The sequence below is a fragment of the Phalacrocorax aristotelis genome, chromosome 1 (assembly GCF_949628215.1).
Source record: "Phalacrocorax aristotelis chromosome 1, bGulAri2.1, whole genome shotgun sequence".
NCBI classification, from domain to species: Eukaryota; Metazoa; Chordata; class Aves; order Suliformes; family Phalacrocoracidae; genus Phalacrocorax; species Phalacrocorax aristotelis.
Window position 1 is genome coordinate 175,663,614 of NC_134276.1, and position 12,888 is coordinate 175,676,501.

At 41.3% G+C, this 12,888-nt stretch overlaps 1 protein-coding gene across 5 annotated transcripts in view; it reads right to left on the reverse strand.

Moving 5' to 3' along the window:
- The window catches only part of NAV3 (neuron navigator 3), a 409,880-nt gene that overhangs the window by 116,119 nt on the left and 280,873 nt on the right, over positions 1-12,888 (reverse strand). For all 5 annotated transcript variants that reach the window (XM_075080754.1, XM_075080751.1, XM_075080753.1 and 2 more), the window contains exon 9: positions 9,315-9,430. In XM_075080754.1, coding sequence (XP_074936855.1) covers positions 9,315-9,430 — 116 coding nt within the window. The remainder of the gene's footprint in view (positions 1-9,314; positions 9,431-12,888) is intronic.

Below are 12,888 nucleotides of genomic sequence, written 5' to 3' on the forward strand. Positions count from 1 at the left end.
TCTCGAAGCCTTCACCTGTACGCCAGTCTCCTGACCTCCTGGATGTCCTGCTTCCAGCAGGTGGTACCGCCTGAAATGCTTGGGGTGTGGTGAGGCTGGGCTGGCAGAGAGAGTGCACCGACTGTGAGAGTGCCTTGGAAAGGGAGCCTCTGCTCCCAGCCTCTGCCTCCTGCTGATGGTAACACTGGCTGGACTTAGAGGCGTTTCCAAACCAGTTCTCCCTGTACGAGTATCGCCTCTTCTCCCCTTCACTGATGAGTGTGAGATTGGTTAGAGACTTCTGCTTCTGAAGACGAACACACCCTCTTCTAACCTCCTTGCCTTTAAACACTGACAGTTCAGCAGATCGCTGCATCTTTCCAGCTGGGGCTTCACCTCAGTTAGATTTCATATTTCTGTGATGGACAGCAGATCAATTCTTTGGAAAGCTCTGGGAGCTGATCCCTCCAGCACCGCATGCTGCACATCCCAGGTAGCACATACTTGCACTTGCAATGAAAATCACAGCTCAAACATGCAGTGTACGTACTGTAAAGGACTAGACAGGCACAGTCATTTTCTTTAAAATTATGCTGCTGTCTCTGCTAAGCCACTTCTCTCCCGTCACATTAATCTGCAGTACTTACAGTCATTTTCACTTGGATTTCTCTCAAGCAGAAGAGAGTTGATCAAACACTCTGCTCCAGCACAGAAGTAATCCCAAAAGCCAACTGTGTTTTCCCCTCTCCATCCAATCACCAGTCTCATCGGAGCGGTGGGCCTGCATCTCTGTCTACAGCTGCTGCCTTCTGAAATCCAAAGTAGGCACAAGTGCTGTCTCAGGCTTTTTGCCCCCCCCCTCACCAGATCATGACTGATCCCAGTGCACAGCTCTTCACTTTAGATGGGCTGACACAGAACTGCAAGTACAGCTTCCACGTCAGACCTCAATAAAGAGCCAAAATTAACCACTGAAGCAAAGCTCTGCACAAGCCTCCTTACATTTTAGTATTCAACCTGCATTCCCAGATATATGACTCTTCTCTGCTACTGCAGTGAATGCTGCTGGCTGCCATGGCAGCAAACATCCTGGTGAATTAAACCGGAGACACAGAAGCCTCTGCCCAGTTTACAGTGCCACAGGTTTCAAGACACAGCTTCACCTGAATGGGATGCTACACTAACAGACCTAGCTCACAGTCAAATCCTATTTTTCTCCCCGAAAGGTAAGGATGACAAACTATTTCTTCCATATCACTGCTACTCCCTGTGCAGGAAGCTAAAAGCAGATTTGCAAATGTACCTTCAGTCTTGCAATATCTGCTCTAAAGGAAAAAAAAATAATTTAAGATCATAAAGAAGCTAAAAATGGAAGACTACAGTACCTGCCCAGTAAGGTGATTTATAAAAGGAAATATTTAATTTCTTTCTCCTTAAAATATATCTTGTTTGCATCTCTCTGAGATTCAGAGGCTAGTATGGAATTAAAAAGCTGTAATAAAATCATTGTTTCACAATCTTCTGAAGAATACCTAATAATGGAGTAGTAATTTTTTTATGAAGCAACTCCATATCATGTCTTCACTAAGTTCACCAGTTCTAAATGTTGTTTTTAAACACATTATCGAGAGAGAAAGGAGAGTTATGTTTAAATATATACCTTTTCTCACAGAGAAAAAAATATTAATCCCAGAAATAACAGACAGGTGAACAAAGAACTAGCTGAATTTCATTCTGATTTTTTTCTATACCAATTTTTTATCTAGGAGCAATGAATTTCATAAAACCTTATGTAGAAATCTAAAAAATATGAACATTTCTGTATAACAATATACTGCTTTTGTCAGTGTGACAATATGCTCGTCTCAGATCCCTACCTGAGAAACCTTGACAGAGAAGTAACCTTTAAAAATGCCACCTTAAGAATTATAGACTGTTTGCAGATTTCCTGTGAATAAACAGGTGTTAACAGAAGCCTCAGTGTACTTCTCGCTTTTTGCTAGTACAGTTTACAGTTTTTAAAGATATATAAGAAAAAAAATACATGGGAGAAACTTAGAAATTTTAAAGGAAGGGTACATTTTTTCCTGGGTAACCCCCATAAACACAGAATGAATCTAGAAAAAAAATCAGTAGCCTCAAGCAATGATGGTCTTTCATACTAAATCACTGACATTCCTAAAAAGACACGGTCTGCAACAAGAAGACATACCACTCCCCTCCACGCCTAGCCCACAAAGTCAGAGGAGACAAGAAGAATGCTCTGTCACCCTGAGTACAAAATTGTCCCAAATATTAAATGCCTGCCACTTCTTCAGCATGGAAACAAAAGGTAAGACTCTGTGTTTACTCCCAGGGTCTGCCAGTTGCAGTGGCATATGGGCCCTTAAAAGGTTTTTATGAACGTGCTGGTCCCTGCCTGCAGCAGAGCACAGCGCGGTGGTGCGGATGCTGACGTGGCCGCGGGTGAGGAAGCAGAGCTCCAGCACTGCCCACATGCTCCCATACCAGTACACGCTGCCGGCGCCGTGCGGCTGTGACAGCCTGTTTAGCACGGCTGAGGAAGCTGTTGAGGTTATTCGAAAGGCTTCATCAGGCTGTATTTACAATAGGGAATATGCAAAATGAAGGGCAATCTCACTCTTCTCCCACTCAATGGTTTTGAAACCTCAGCTTATACTAAAATTGGTACGGTATTCTCAGTTGCTATGTTTCAAATTAATATGATTTGGCCCCATGTGGCACTACAGTGCTTTGGGATCAAGGGAACAGGGTCTTTCCCTACCCTAAACAGCAAGGCTGAATCACTCTCCAGTACTCCAAATAAATGAATGATAACTTCCTCACCCACTGTTTCATGCCCAAACAGCTACAGCCAGTGGCTTGTCTCCATGGTCAGCTGTAGGCAGGTATGGACCTGCTCTGCCTCCACGCTGAGCTCATAGCATGCATGCCTGGCCATAGGTAGCAGTCATTCCTATGGTTCTGTGTCTGGCCTCAGTAAGCCCTGTGGACAGGACGTACTCCCTCGTGCTAAACATTGCTCTGCTAGGGAAGAAATCCACAGTGCGGCCACTCAGCTCTGAGCTTGAAGAGACCAGATATAAGACTGCCAAAACTGCCCAGGTATATTTAGTCCTCTTTCCAGCTGGGAGCAGAATAACTTACGTCAGGGGATGAAATGTCTTCATTCAATAAGCCATGCCAAACCTCACGTGTGGTGTTGGCAATAGGTGTTGTACCACTCCAGGCTGGAAGGGTCTCTGGTAGGGGTACAGCTGGGTCCTGGGCAACCCAGTGGGTCTCAGTGTCTCTGCTGACCTGTTTCTTCTCCTGCCTGAGCTATTCACTGCAGCCCAGCTCCAGCAGGACACAGGTCATGGACCATCATCCAGGTACAGGAATAGCACCTGAATTGCGTGGGAGCCATGTGAGGGTAGCTGGCAGCTCCAGTATCTACCCATCGCATTTCCATTTCCACACACATCAAAAACACAATCAGTCAAATGCTGGGATACGGAGGTACTGGGCCTAGTCATGCAACCTTCATCAGCCTTTTTGTGTACAAAGACAATACTACTGCCCTTGCTTACAAGATTATAGGAACTTTTCTCCCATTAATCCCACTGCCTCACCTGGTAGACAGATCATCATGATCATCCTCAGACAAAACAGACACATATGTACACCTTGGACCAAGTGCTCAGTGAAAAGTACACTGAATTTATCCTTCTGCTTTACCACACCTCTCTGCAGGGTGTCATTCAACAACACATAAAATTGCAATGTGGAAAATGCTCAGGTATATTTATTGAAAAATACTTTTATAAAGCTCATCCCTCCATTTTAAATGTATGAAATATAGTAACAAGCAAATACACCTTTCTAAACTCAGCAGACAGTATAGTAGACCAGAGGAGAGCAAATATGACAGAGCATTATTACCCAACTGCCTTGCAATTCAATGTATTCCCCACCCACCACACAGGAATATGTTTAAATCAAGAACAGCACAGGGAAGTTCCCCAGCACTTCACAGGCAGTGTAACATATTACCTTATTTTTACTGTCTCTTTCATAAAAGGAATTATAAAAATGAATTTAAGAACTAATAATCTAGGGAAAAATTTTGCTGTCAGAGAAGACTTTCTTTGAAGTCTCAGGGCACAGTTTGGAGCCTTACAAATGAAATCTGCAAATGCATAAGATTATGAATCTCTTCAGCCAATCTTACTTGAATAAACATTATTGTAAACTATTTCCATAGCTATTAATTATTTCTTTCAGAGACAAAAAAGAAGCACAGTAAATATAAAAGCTTGAAAATTGAATGTTTTTTATTCTAATCCTGCCATTTGTATTGGACTATAACTCTTAAAGTTACTCTTGCATTTCTGCTTCATCCCTCAAATTTTTTTATAATTAGTCAATATTTGTAAATTCATGAATAATTATTTAATCAAACACTTTGCATTAAGTTCTTTGAACATGTAAACATTTGTTAAAACCAAACACTATCACTGATTTCATAAAATAATGCTTTGTAGTCACTGACAAATACAGTTTACAATGGATTATTAAATAATTAACTCACTGAAATCCTTCTCCAATAAACTTGCAGCCGAAACTGATAAATGTCACAGCTACTACAAGTAGCAATACTGGGTAAGAAAGTTCATCGTCATGAAAACAAGCACCAAAGCGGATTACTTTATCAGCTTTCCTTTTCATTCTCATTTTAAAATCCCGTCTATAAAGTTATACTCCAGCTTTGCAGAAACATAGATACTGAGTAGTCTTGTTGAGGCAACTGGTACATAAAGTACACACAAGAAAGAGCATTCATACATGACTGCAGAACTGATCGTTATTTAGGACTCCCAAATTTCTGTCTAGGATTTCCTGGACAGACGTCTACACATCTGCGTGCCACATGTGCAATGAGTCTATGCAGAATGCACCAAAACTGCTGCAGTGGTGACCTGTGCCTACAAACAGGACTCACTCAGCATGTGTACAGGTATCGCTGGCACCGTGCATGCAGAGGGGATCCAAGGTGCACAGGAAGCCTTGAACCTACTGCGCATGTGCCACACTGCTGATCTGCACGTGAACTGTGAAAATATCGGGGACTGCTCTGGCTGAGCTGTGGAATATTCAGAGGAAAAAAAAAAAAAAATAAAGAAGTAGGAAAAAAGTCGGAAGCACTTCAGATTACATCTGGAACAAATTCCCAGCAGAGGTGGAGAAACAGTGAAGAAACCCAGATTTACAGTAGCTTTACCAAGACACAGTATTGGCTTTAGGCATAAGCCATGTGAGAAATTACCTAGGGCAGTGGATTTATGGGGACAAGCCATAAATAAAGACGTTGTTCAGGTTAGCAGGGAAGCACCTCTGGGTCCATGTCTACACCAGCCTCAGCATCTCCCTCACCTTCTAGTACCATCCTTCTCTCACAGCTGTGCTAGTAAAACCAAATGATTTCTCACCCAGTAGTGAGCAGGAAACAAGTGGCTTGTGCTCTGAATTTGCCCCATCTTTCCATCAGATCTGAGCTGGAAGACAGGAGAGGTTTTAAAGGTAGCTCCCTTAGAAATGGGGAGGAAGATACAGGAGAGGAGAACTAGAAACTACCCTTAAAGCTTCTTTCTTTCCCTCTCTACTTCCCCATCACTGGCGTTCAGACAGTGGTGAAGGGATGTGAACTGCCTTGCTGGGCACAGGTAACAGAGCCACAACTGTCCACCATTAGAGCAAGGAAATTAACTGGGTTTTGGTATCCTGAATCTCTCAGGGAGAATGGTGCCTGAACAAACACTCCTAAATCTTTTTAAAATCGATTTTTCTACATCCAAGTTTTGCCTATATTGTGGAGAAGCCTTGAACCAGCCATGCTCACAGCGTTAGCTTAAGATGCATTAGCTGATTTTGTCCTGAAGTGGATTAGGAGCTCTGATATGTTCTGCTTGGCTACTTATGGGAGCAGCAGTCTTCAGCCAAGACACAATAACAAACACAAGTCTGTAAATATTCTGAAAGTAGAGAAACAGTTTATACAGTGATATGGACTAAGTATCTTAGTCCTGAGCATGTTAGCCTTACTTGCAAATATTTGGCACTGTAAAAAATAATAAAGATTAATGAAGCAAAAACATAATGCAGCTGGGACAGCACTTTATGAACCCTCTCCTGCAAGCTGTTTAGTGATTTCTGCATATGCTCAGTCCCTTCCATGAACTTTATTGATCCTTATTGCCTACCAGCACATTGTGCTAGTCTGTTTGGCTACCAAGTTGCAAAAAAAAAGCTTGAGATAATATAAAGATAATGCCCATGTGTAGCAGCAGTGGAAGATTTCAGGAAAATTATAATATCCAAGTGAAAGAAACTCTGGATTCATCTCTTAATGACCTGGATATAAGTGACCAGATCAAGGAAAGAACCCTTGCTTATCTCTTTGCTACCACTGGCATAATCCCTTGATTATACCAGAATAAAAAACTGCTCCTAAGTAACAGAATTTAATAGTCCTTTCTCAAAGGCTAATCCATCATGGAATAGTCCCCTGTACAGCCATCACACGAGATTTTTTTCCACGCAGGTTCACCAATGGCAGACTTACCAATGACTTGGTGACAGCTCACCAATGCAGACAATTATTTATTCAGCAAATGTAGTACTTGGTCTATTTAAATTTTTTGCCGCTAACAGCCAATTATGGGTGAACACACATCTGTTTTCCTCTGTATACAACAAATCATTGACCACATTTTCCCCAGTGGTTTTGCTTTGCTGCCCGTTATGTCAATCAACCTCTAATGCCAAAGTCCGAATAATCAGATTAGAAACATCTCTGATGTCTAGTGCCCTTTATGCCATTTTCTTCTTTTTGATGCTGTTCCATTTCTGTTCAGAACAAGAAAAGGCTAGGAGACATGATATCCTATTTGATCATTTCAGCAGGTACTGGATCGATATTACTTTTTTTTTTTTTTTAGCACCTTCGTAGATAATTCGTTGAGACAACTTTTGATTTGTGTGTTTCAGTTATACTCTTTATGCATGCAAGACCAATGAGACTGATTTCTGGGTGAATTAAAAATAATTTTTACTTTAATTTTACAGGCATGTGTCACCTCTAGGGAACATTTCACCATGTTTCAGGGTGATATATTTATGAAAAAAGCTGGCTGTGCAAATAAGGGATGTTAGACTCAGGAAACTTCCAAAGGGACTGAGACAAACCAGGACAAAACCTCAATTTCTGTGTGAGTCAGCTAAATGCCAAGGCAATCCCACAAAGCTTGGGCATCTGATTTCCCTTCTGGTAGAGAGATAATTTTAGACCGATGTGTTAAATGAGTGTTTTAAAGTGAGTTATATCCTGTGTAAGAAGACCCACATGACTCATTATATATTCATTTGAATGTTAAAAAATTGGAGCAAAAGGGCAAAACTATAGGTGAATCCAGTGAAACAGGGATTTCACCTTTTTTTTTTTAATATTATAAGAAGAATAAAGATGCTAATAAAAATACCCAAAACAACAACAACAACAACAAAATAAGCCCACAAAACCCAACAGGACAGCTCTGGTGAAGGGTCCCTTTGAAAGCACTCCCACACAACCCTGCAGTGCAATTCAGTCCTGATGAGACAGTCAGTTGTGACGTACTTTGCTTTTTGCATCCGTAGGCAGAGTTATGCCCAGAACCTGGGCTGATGGAAATCAGCATGGTTCTGTTGACTTCAAAGGAGTTATTCCAATACGATTTTTAAAAAAAACCCTCACATTTGTAATCTAATAAGGATTTTACTCAAGGTATTCAAGAAATTCCAGAATACAAACTTTAGTAGTTTAGCTCTAGCAGCAGCTTCAAAATCAGGTACATTAGTAAGAACTTGTTCATTTTCCCATTTTCTGAATATAGATTTATTTACAAAAGCAAAATATATCTTGTGTAATTTATGTCTTAATTCTGATGTTATAATTTAATTTGATGATCTCAAATGTATCACAGTATCAAACATTCTAAAGTAGATTTTCCACTGCTCCTCTTGGAGCACTCAGTATGACTCACAGAATGACAGAACGGTAGGGGTTGGAAGGGACCCCTGGAGATCATCTTGTCCAAGCCCCCTGCTTGAGCAGGTACACCCAGAGCAGGGGGCACAGGACTGTATCCAGGTGGGTTTTTAATATATACAGAGAAGGAGACTCCACCACCTCTCTGGGCAGCCTGTTCCACTGCTCTGTCACCCTCACAGGAAGGACATTTTTTCTCATGTTTAGTTGGAACTTCCTGTGTTCCAGCTTCTGCCCATTGCCCCTTGTCCTGTCATTGAGTACCACCGAAAAGAGTCTGGCCCCATCCACTTGACACTTTAGATATTTATAAACATTGAGAAGATCCCCCCATAGTCTTCTCCAGGCCAAACAAACCCAGCTTTCTCAGCCTTTCCTCATAAAAGAGCTGCTCCAGTTCCCTGATCATCTTCATAGCTCTCCTCTGGCCTCTCTCTAGTAGTTCCCTGTCCTTGACCTGCGGAGCCCAGAACTAGACACAGTACTCCAGATGTGACCCCACTAAGGTGGAGTAGAAGGGGAGGATAACCTCCCTTGACCTGCTGGCCACACTCCTTTTAATGGACTCTGGGATACCATTGGCCTTCTTGGCCACAAGGGCACATTGCTGGCTCATGGTCACCTTGCTGTCCACCAGTACTCCCAGGTCCTTCTCAGTGGAGCTGTTTTCCAGTAGTTCAGCCCCCAACATGTACTGGTGCCTGGGGTTGTTCCTCCCCAGGTGCAGGTGCAGGACTTCACACTTGCTTTTGTTGAATTTCATGAGGTTTCCCTCGGCCCAGCTCTGAATGGCAGCAGAACCTTCTGTATATCAGCCACTCCCCCGGCTTGGTATCATCAGCAGACTTGCTGAGGTTCCACTCTATCCCATCATCCAGGTCATTCATTAATATGTTGAACAGGACTGGACCCAGCACAGACCCCTGGGGAACACCACTAGTGACAGGCCTCCAAGCAGGTTCTGTGCCATTGATCACGACCTTAACAATAATGACTTGAAACCCTAGCTTGTGAAAGCCCAGTTTCTGCAAAATGATGAAAAGGATATTTGAACAGAAGAAGACAGTTCAGATAAGAGAACTGTGCATTTGAAGCACTAACTGTGCATGACCCAAATTTTCTGCATACTTAATGCCACTCATGGATAGTAGGCAGATGTATTATTTCAACACATTGCAAAGCTCCTGGTAAGAAACAGATGTAAATAAAGAAGTTCACAGGCTTCTCCTGATTTAGTGTTACTCACCAGATATCTCCTCTAGGCACTGTTTGGCAGTCTTACTGAATGACAAATCCATTTTAGTAGGACTGGTGCTGGAGTCAGCAGGTGGTAAAGAGGTACTGTCATTTTCTGAGAGAGTTCTGAAATCAAGGAAGAAGATTGATCATTATTATCTGTCATTCGTGTATTAATGGAAACAAATGTTACTTGCAGCTCCGCCTAGAATCATGTCACTATATGCTGAAAATACCATGAATATCACATTCTTACTGTGTTAGTTTGACTTCAGCTACATAAATTTGCAAACAACTAGGAGATCTCTCTCTCTCTCTCTTCAGGAACAACTCAGAGTTAATGCTGGGAAATTTGGAGCCATTTTATTTCCTTGCTTTTTCTCTGCAAGAGTTGTCAAGCAGATAGAGGCAGAATCCATTTAAATTGGTTAAGCCACATCCCTGCACATATATAAGGGAAATGAAAACTTGTAATTGCTGAAATATTAAGTGAGAAAGGCCATGTGGGAAGAAGCTTATGCAAGGCTGAAATGGAAATCTGGCCCAGATATTTAAATCTATATGCAGCTTCTTTTGATAATATATGTATTATATGACTCTGGGGAAATGGAATGATAAAGTTTTTCCATTAACTTGCTCATAAATAGCCCATATTTCCTGTGATGATATATTTCTGTTGATATTGTTGATAAATTATAACGGGTACTCTTTGCTGAATACAGTTATTTGCTACTGCGTAATGGTAAGTAGCAAGAAATACACGAGCACATGGATTATAATACAAAATGGATCAGACGATCGTTGTCTCTTCTTAAGGAATAACTGTAGCATCTAGCTTACACAGGAATTGTTGAACCATGACGCCATTAAATAGCAACCTGTACCACAATTGTGTACAGTAAAAGAATACATCTAAAGATATACTGGCCACTTTTTTTGAAATAAAATTGAAAGAGCTTAAGCTCTTCCAAATTTCCTGACATGAACAGCACATGTACTCTGATCTGATGCACTCTTCTTATCAATTTCTCTACTTTTGGGATGCTAGAAACAGACAACTGCTCTATAAAAAACTCTTTTAAGTTCCCATCTACTATTCCTCTCTGTGACACATCCCTGGAAACACAAGCTCAATACATGCTGCAAGGTTAACTATATCCTACTGACCTTGAATGTAATTTTACATTGTGGTGCTTGAGGACAGTGTCCTAAGTAATAAAAAGCTGACTTTATCCCTCCCCAACGAACACACACTGAAATTCCACCATCCCACCTATTTTCCCATATCGTTTCAAATGATCAAAACAATGAGAGACATGCCTACTTTCAGTGAAAGCCACTTTGAGAGGCCACAAATGCTCATGAGGACTCCTGTCTGGGTTGGTGCTGAAACTTAGTGCTAGATCAGCCCAGGGCAAACTACCAGCCCCCAACCACATCTCAGAAAAAGGCACTTATACTAATGGCGAGGGTAATCATGTGGTCTGCACTCTTCTCATTGAACCCAAATCATAGACCTCACAGATCTGGAGCCAGAGCCAGGCTGCAGTTAGTTAAGAGGAACACTGGAAAAGAGAAGGCTGCTTTTGGTCTTGTAGGAAGAGCACCCAGCTAAGTGGGTGCAGACCCAGTATTCCCAGCATTCTCCACAAAACGTATACGGAGTTTACGTCGATGCGCCTCTAGTTAGAGATAAAAAGGGATCCTTTTCACCTGTTCTCCTCCTGATCATATGGCATCACATTCCTGACTGTGCAACTGTTCTACCATCAATCACTGCATCAACACAGAAGTGTGATGCAAACCCTTCCCTGAGTGACCAGGAAACTTATATGTATCTTCTAAAAGAAGATAGAAAAGATCCATTCCTGTTTATCTGGAAATCTGTCATCAGAAAAGGATCAAGTGGGCTGGACCCCCACCAGACATCAAAACCCAATTCACTGATTCTTCATCTAGTGAATGGGGACAGGCAAACACAGAACTTCGTTGATGTGGATTGCCCTCTGGCAGTGACTATTGCCTGTACAGTCAATAGAGAAGACATACCTCACTACTGACTGTATGGGAACACAGATGCTTGCGTTAAAATAACTGGATCTCCCCACAAAAGTACAAACAGATAATGAGCAATTTAGAGTAGCTAAGTAAACTTTAGTATGATGAATGAATCTGTTTACTTAAAATAACAATGAATATAAGTTTTCACTTATTCACACATTGTTTGCTTGCCCAGGCGACATCACACCTTCCAGAGATATACCAAATACCAATTAAAACACATTTCCGTTATTCAGTGCTTTATTAGCTTTTTTTTTTTTTTCTCCAATTTTCAAAGACTCGATGCAGCTATAACCAGGAAGAGAAGTTTAAAAATGCTGTGAGAAAAGATACTTCCAAAGATTTCCATTCCATATTTTAGAATCTGATTGGTGGGATTAATTGCAGCACAAAATCCAGTTTCTGGAACATAAGATGGCATTAAAAACTAAGCCTTAAAATAAAAAAAACTGAATAACCAATATCATGTAACACTAATAGTTTAAAAATATTTGATTTAATTTGTAGAAAGAAAACCATGGAAACACAAACCAAATGTAAATATGATGCGGTTTTCTTAAATTTATACGCAGCCTGAAATAACAGATCTAAGAAGCATGAAATGTCCCTTTTATCTTACTTGAAACTTGGAAGTTTAAATCTAATGTAAAATAAATATGATTTGCTATCAAAACAAATAACAAAGAAACTGCTGTACTGACATAATTTAGCATTTTTATGTTTAATTTGGTAAAAACATCAATGATTCTAATTATCTGAGGCAACAACAGAAATCCCACAGAGGACTATGGGTTTTGCAGCAGTTAAAGTTCTGCTTACTTGAGAAAACTGGTTATTTATTGTGGAAGTGATGGGCCAAAAGCCACCTGCCCAGCCCTTGGGCACCCACGATGGAGGTACCCCAAGGAGGAACCTGGGCAGGGGGTTCTCATTCATAGCTCTTCTCCCACCAGGTCTTCGCTGGGTTGCCAGCTGCCAGCACTTCCACAGCAGCCCTCCCTTTTGGTGCATGATGGCAAAGGCCCTGATTTTTTCTGGAGTTGAGCTTAGCCTGAATGGGCTGAGAATGGTCTAGTGGTGAAAGATTTCTGAGCAAAGTCACGTAGGAGCCCCAGCTCTCAGGAAGTAAGGAGGTCCAGGTATAGACTGGGTACCTAAAACTTCAAGTTCTCTTGCTCTAGGCCTGTCACAGAGTGTGATACATTGGAAAAAGCCTGTAGATGCCTCTTTGCTTAGATCAAAAAAAAAAAATAAAGGTGAAATTTTGAGATTTGTCTTCCTCCATACTTCTGGCTTTTACTTCTTTCTCTGGGCCATATTAATCCCATGAATGACTCAAGTGATCTCTGCAGATCTGCAGCACAGATTAAGCTCCAGGCAAGCAAACAGCAAATTAAAACATCTTCTCATTAACCTTACACGTTGGCCTTAATGAATGGCCCTCTATCCTCTACCTAGTCACAGCCCACTGCCTTAAAAAAAAATAAAAGTATCCTTGCATCTCTCAACATCTAGAAAAGTGA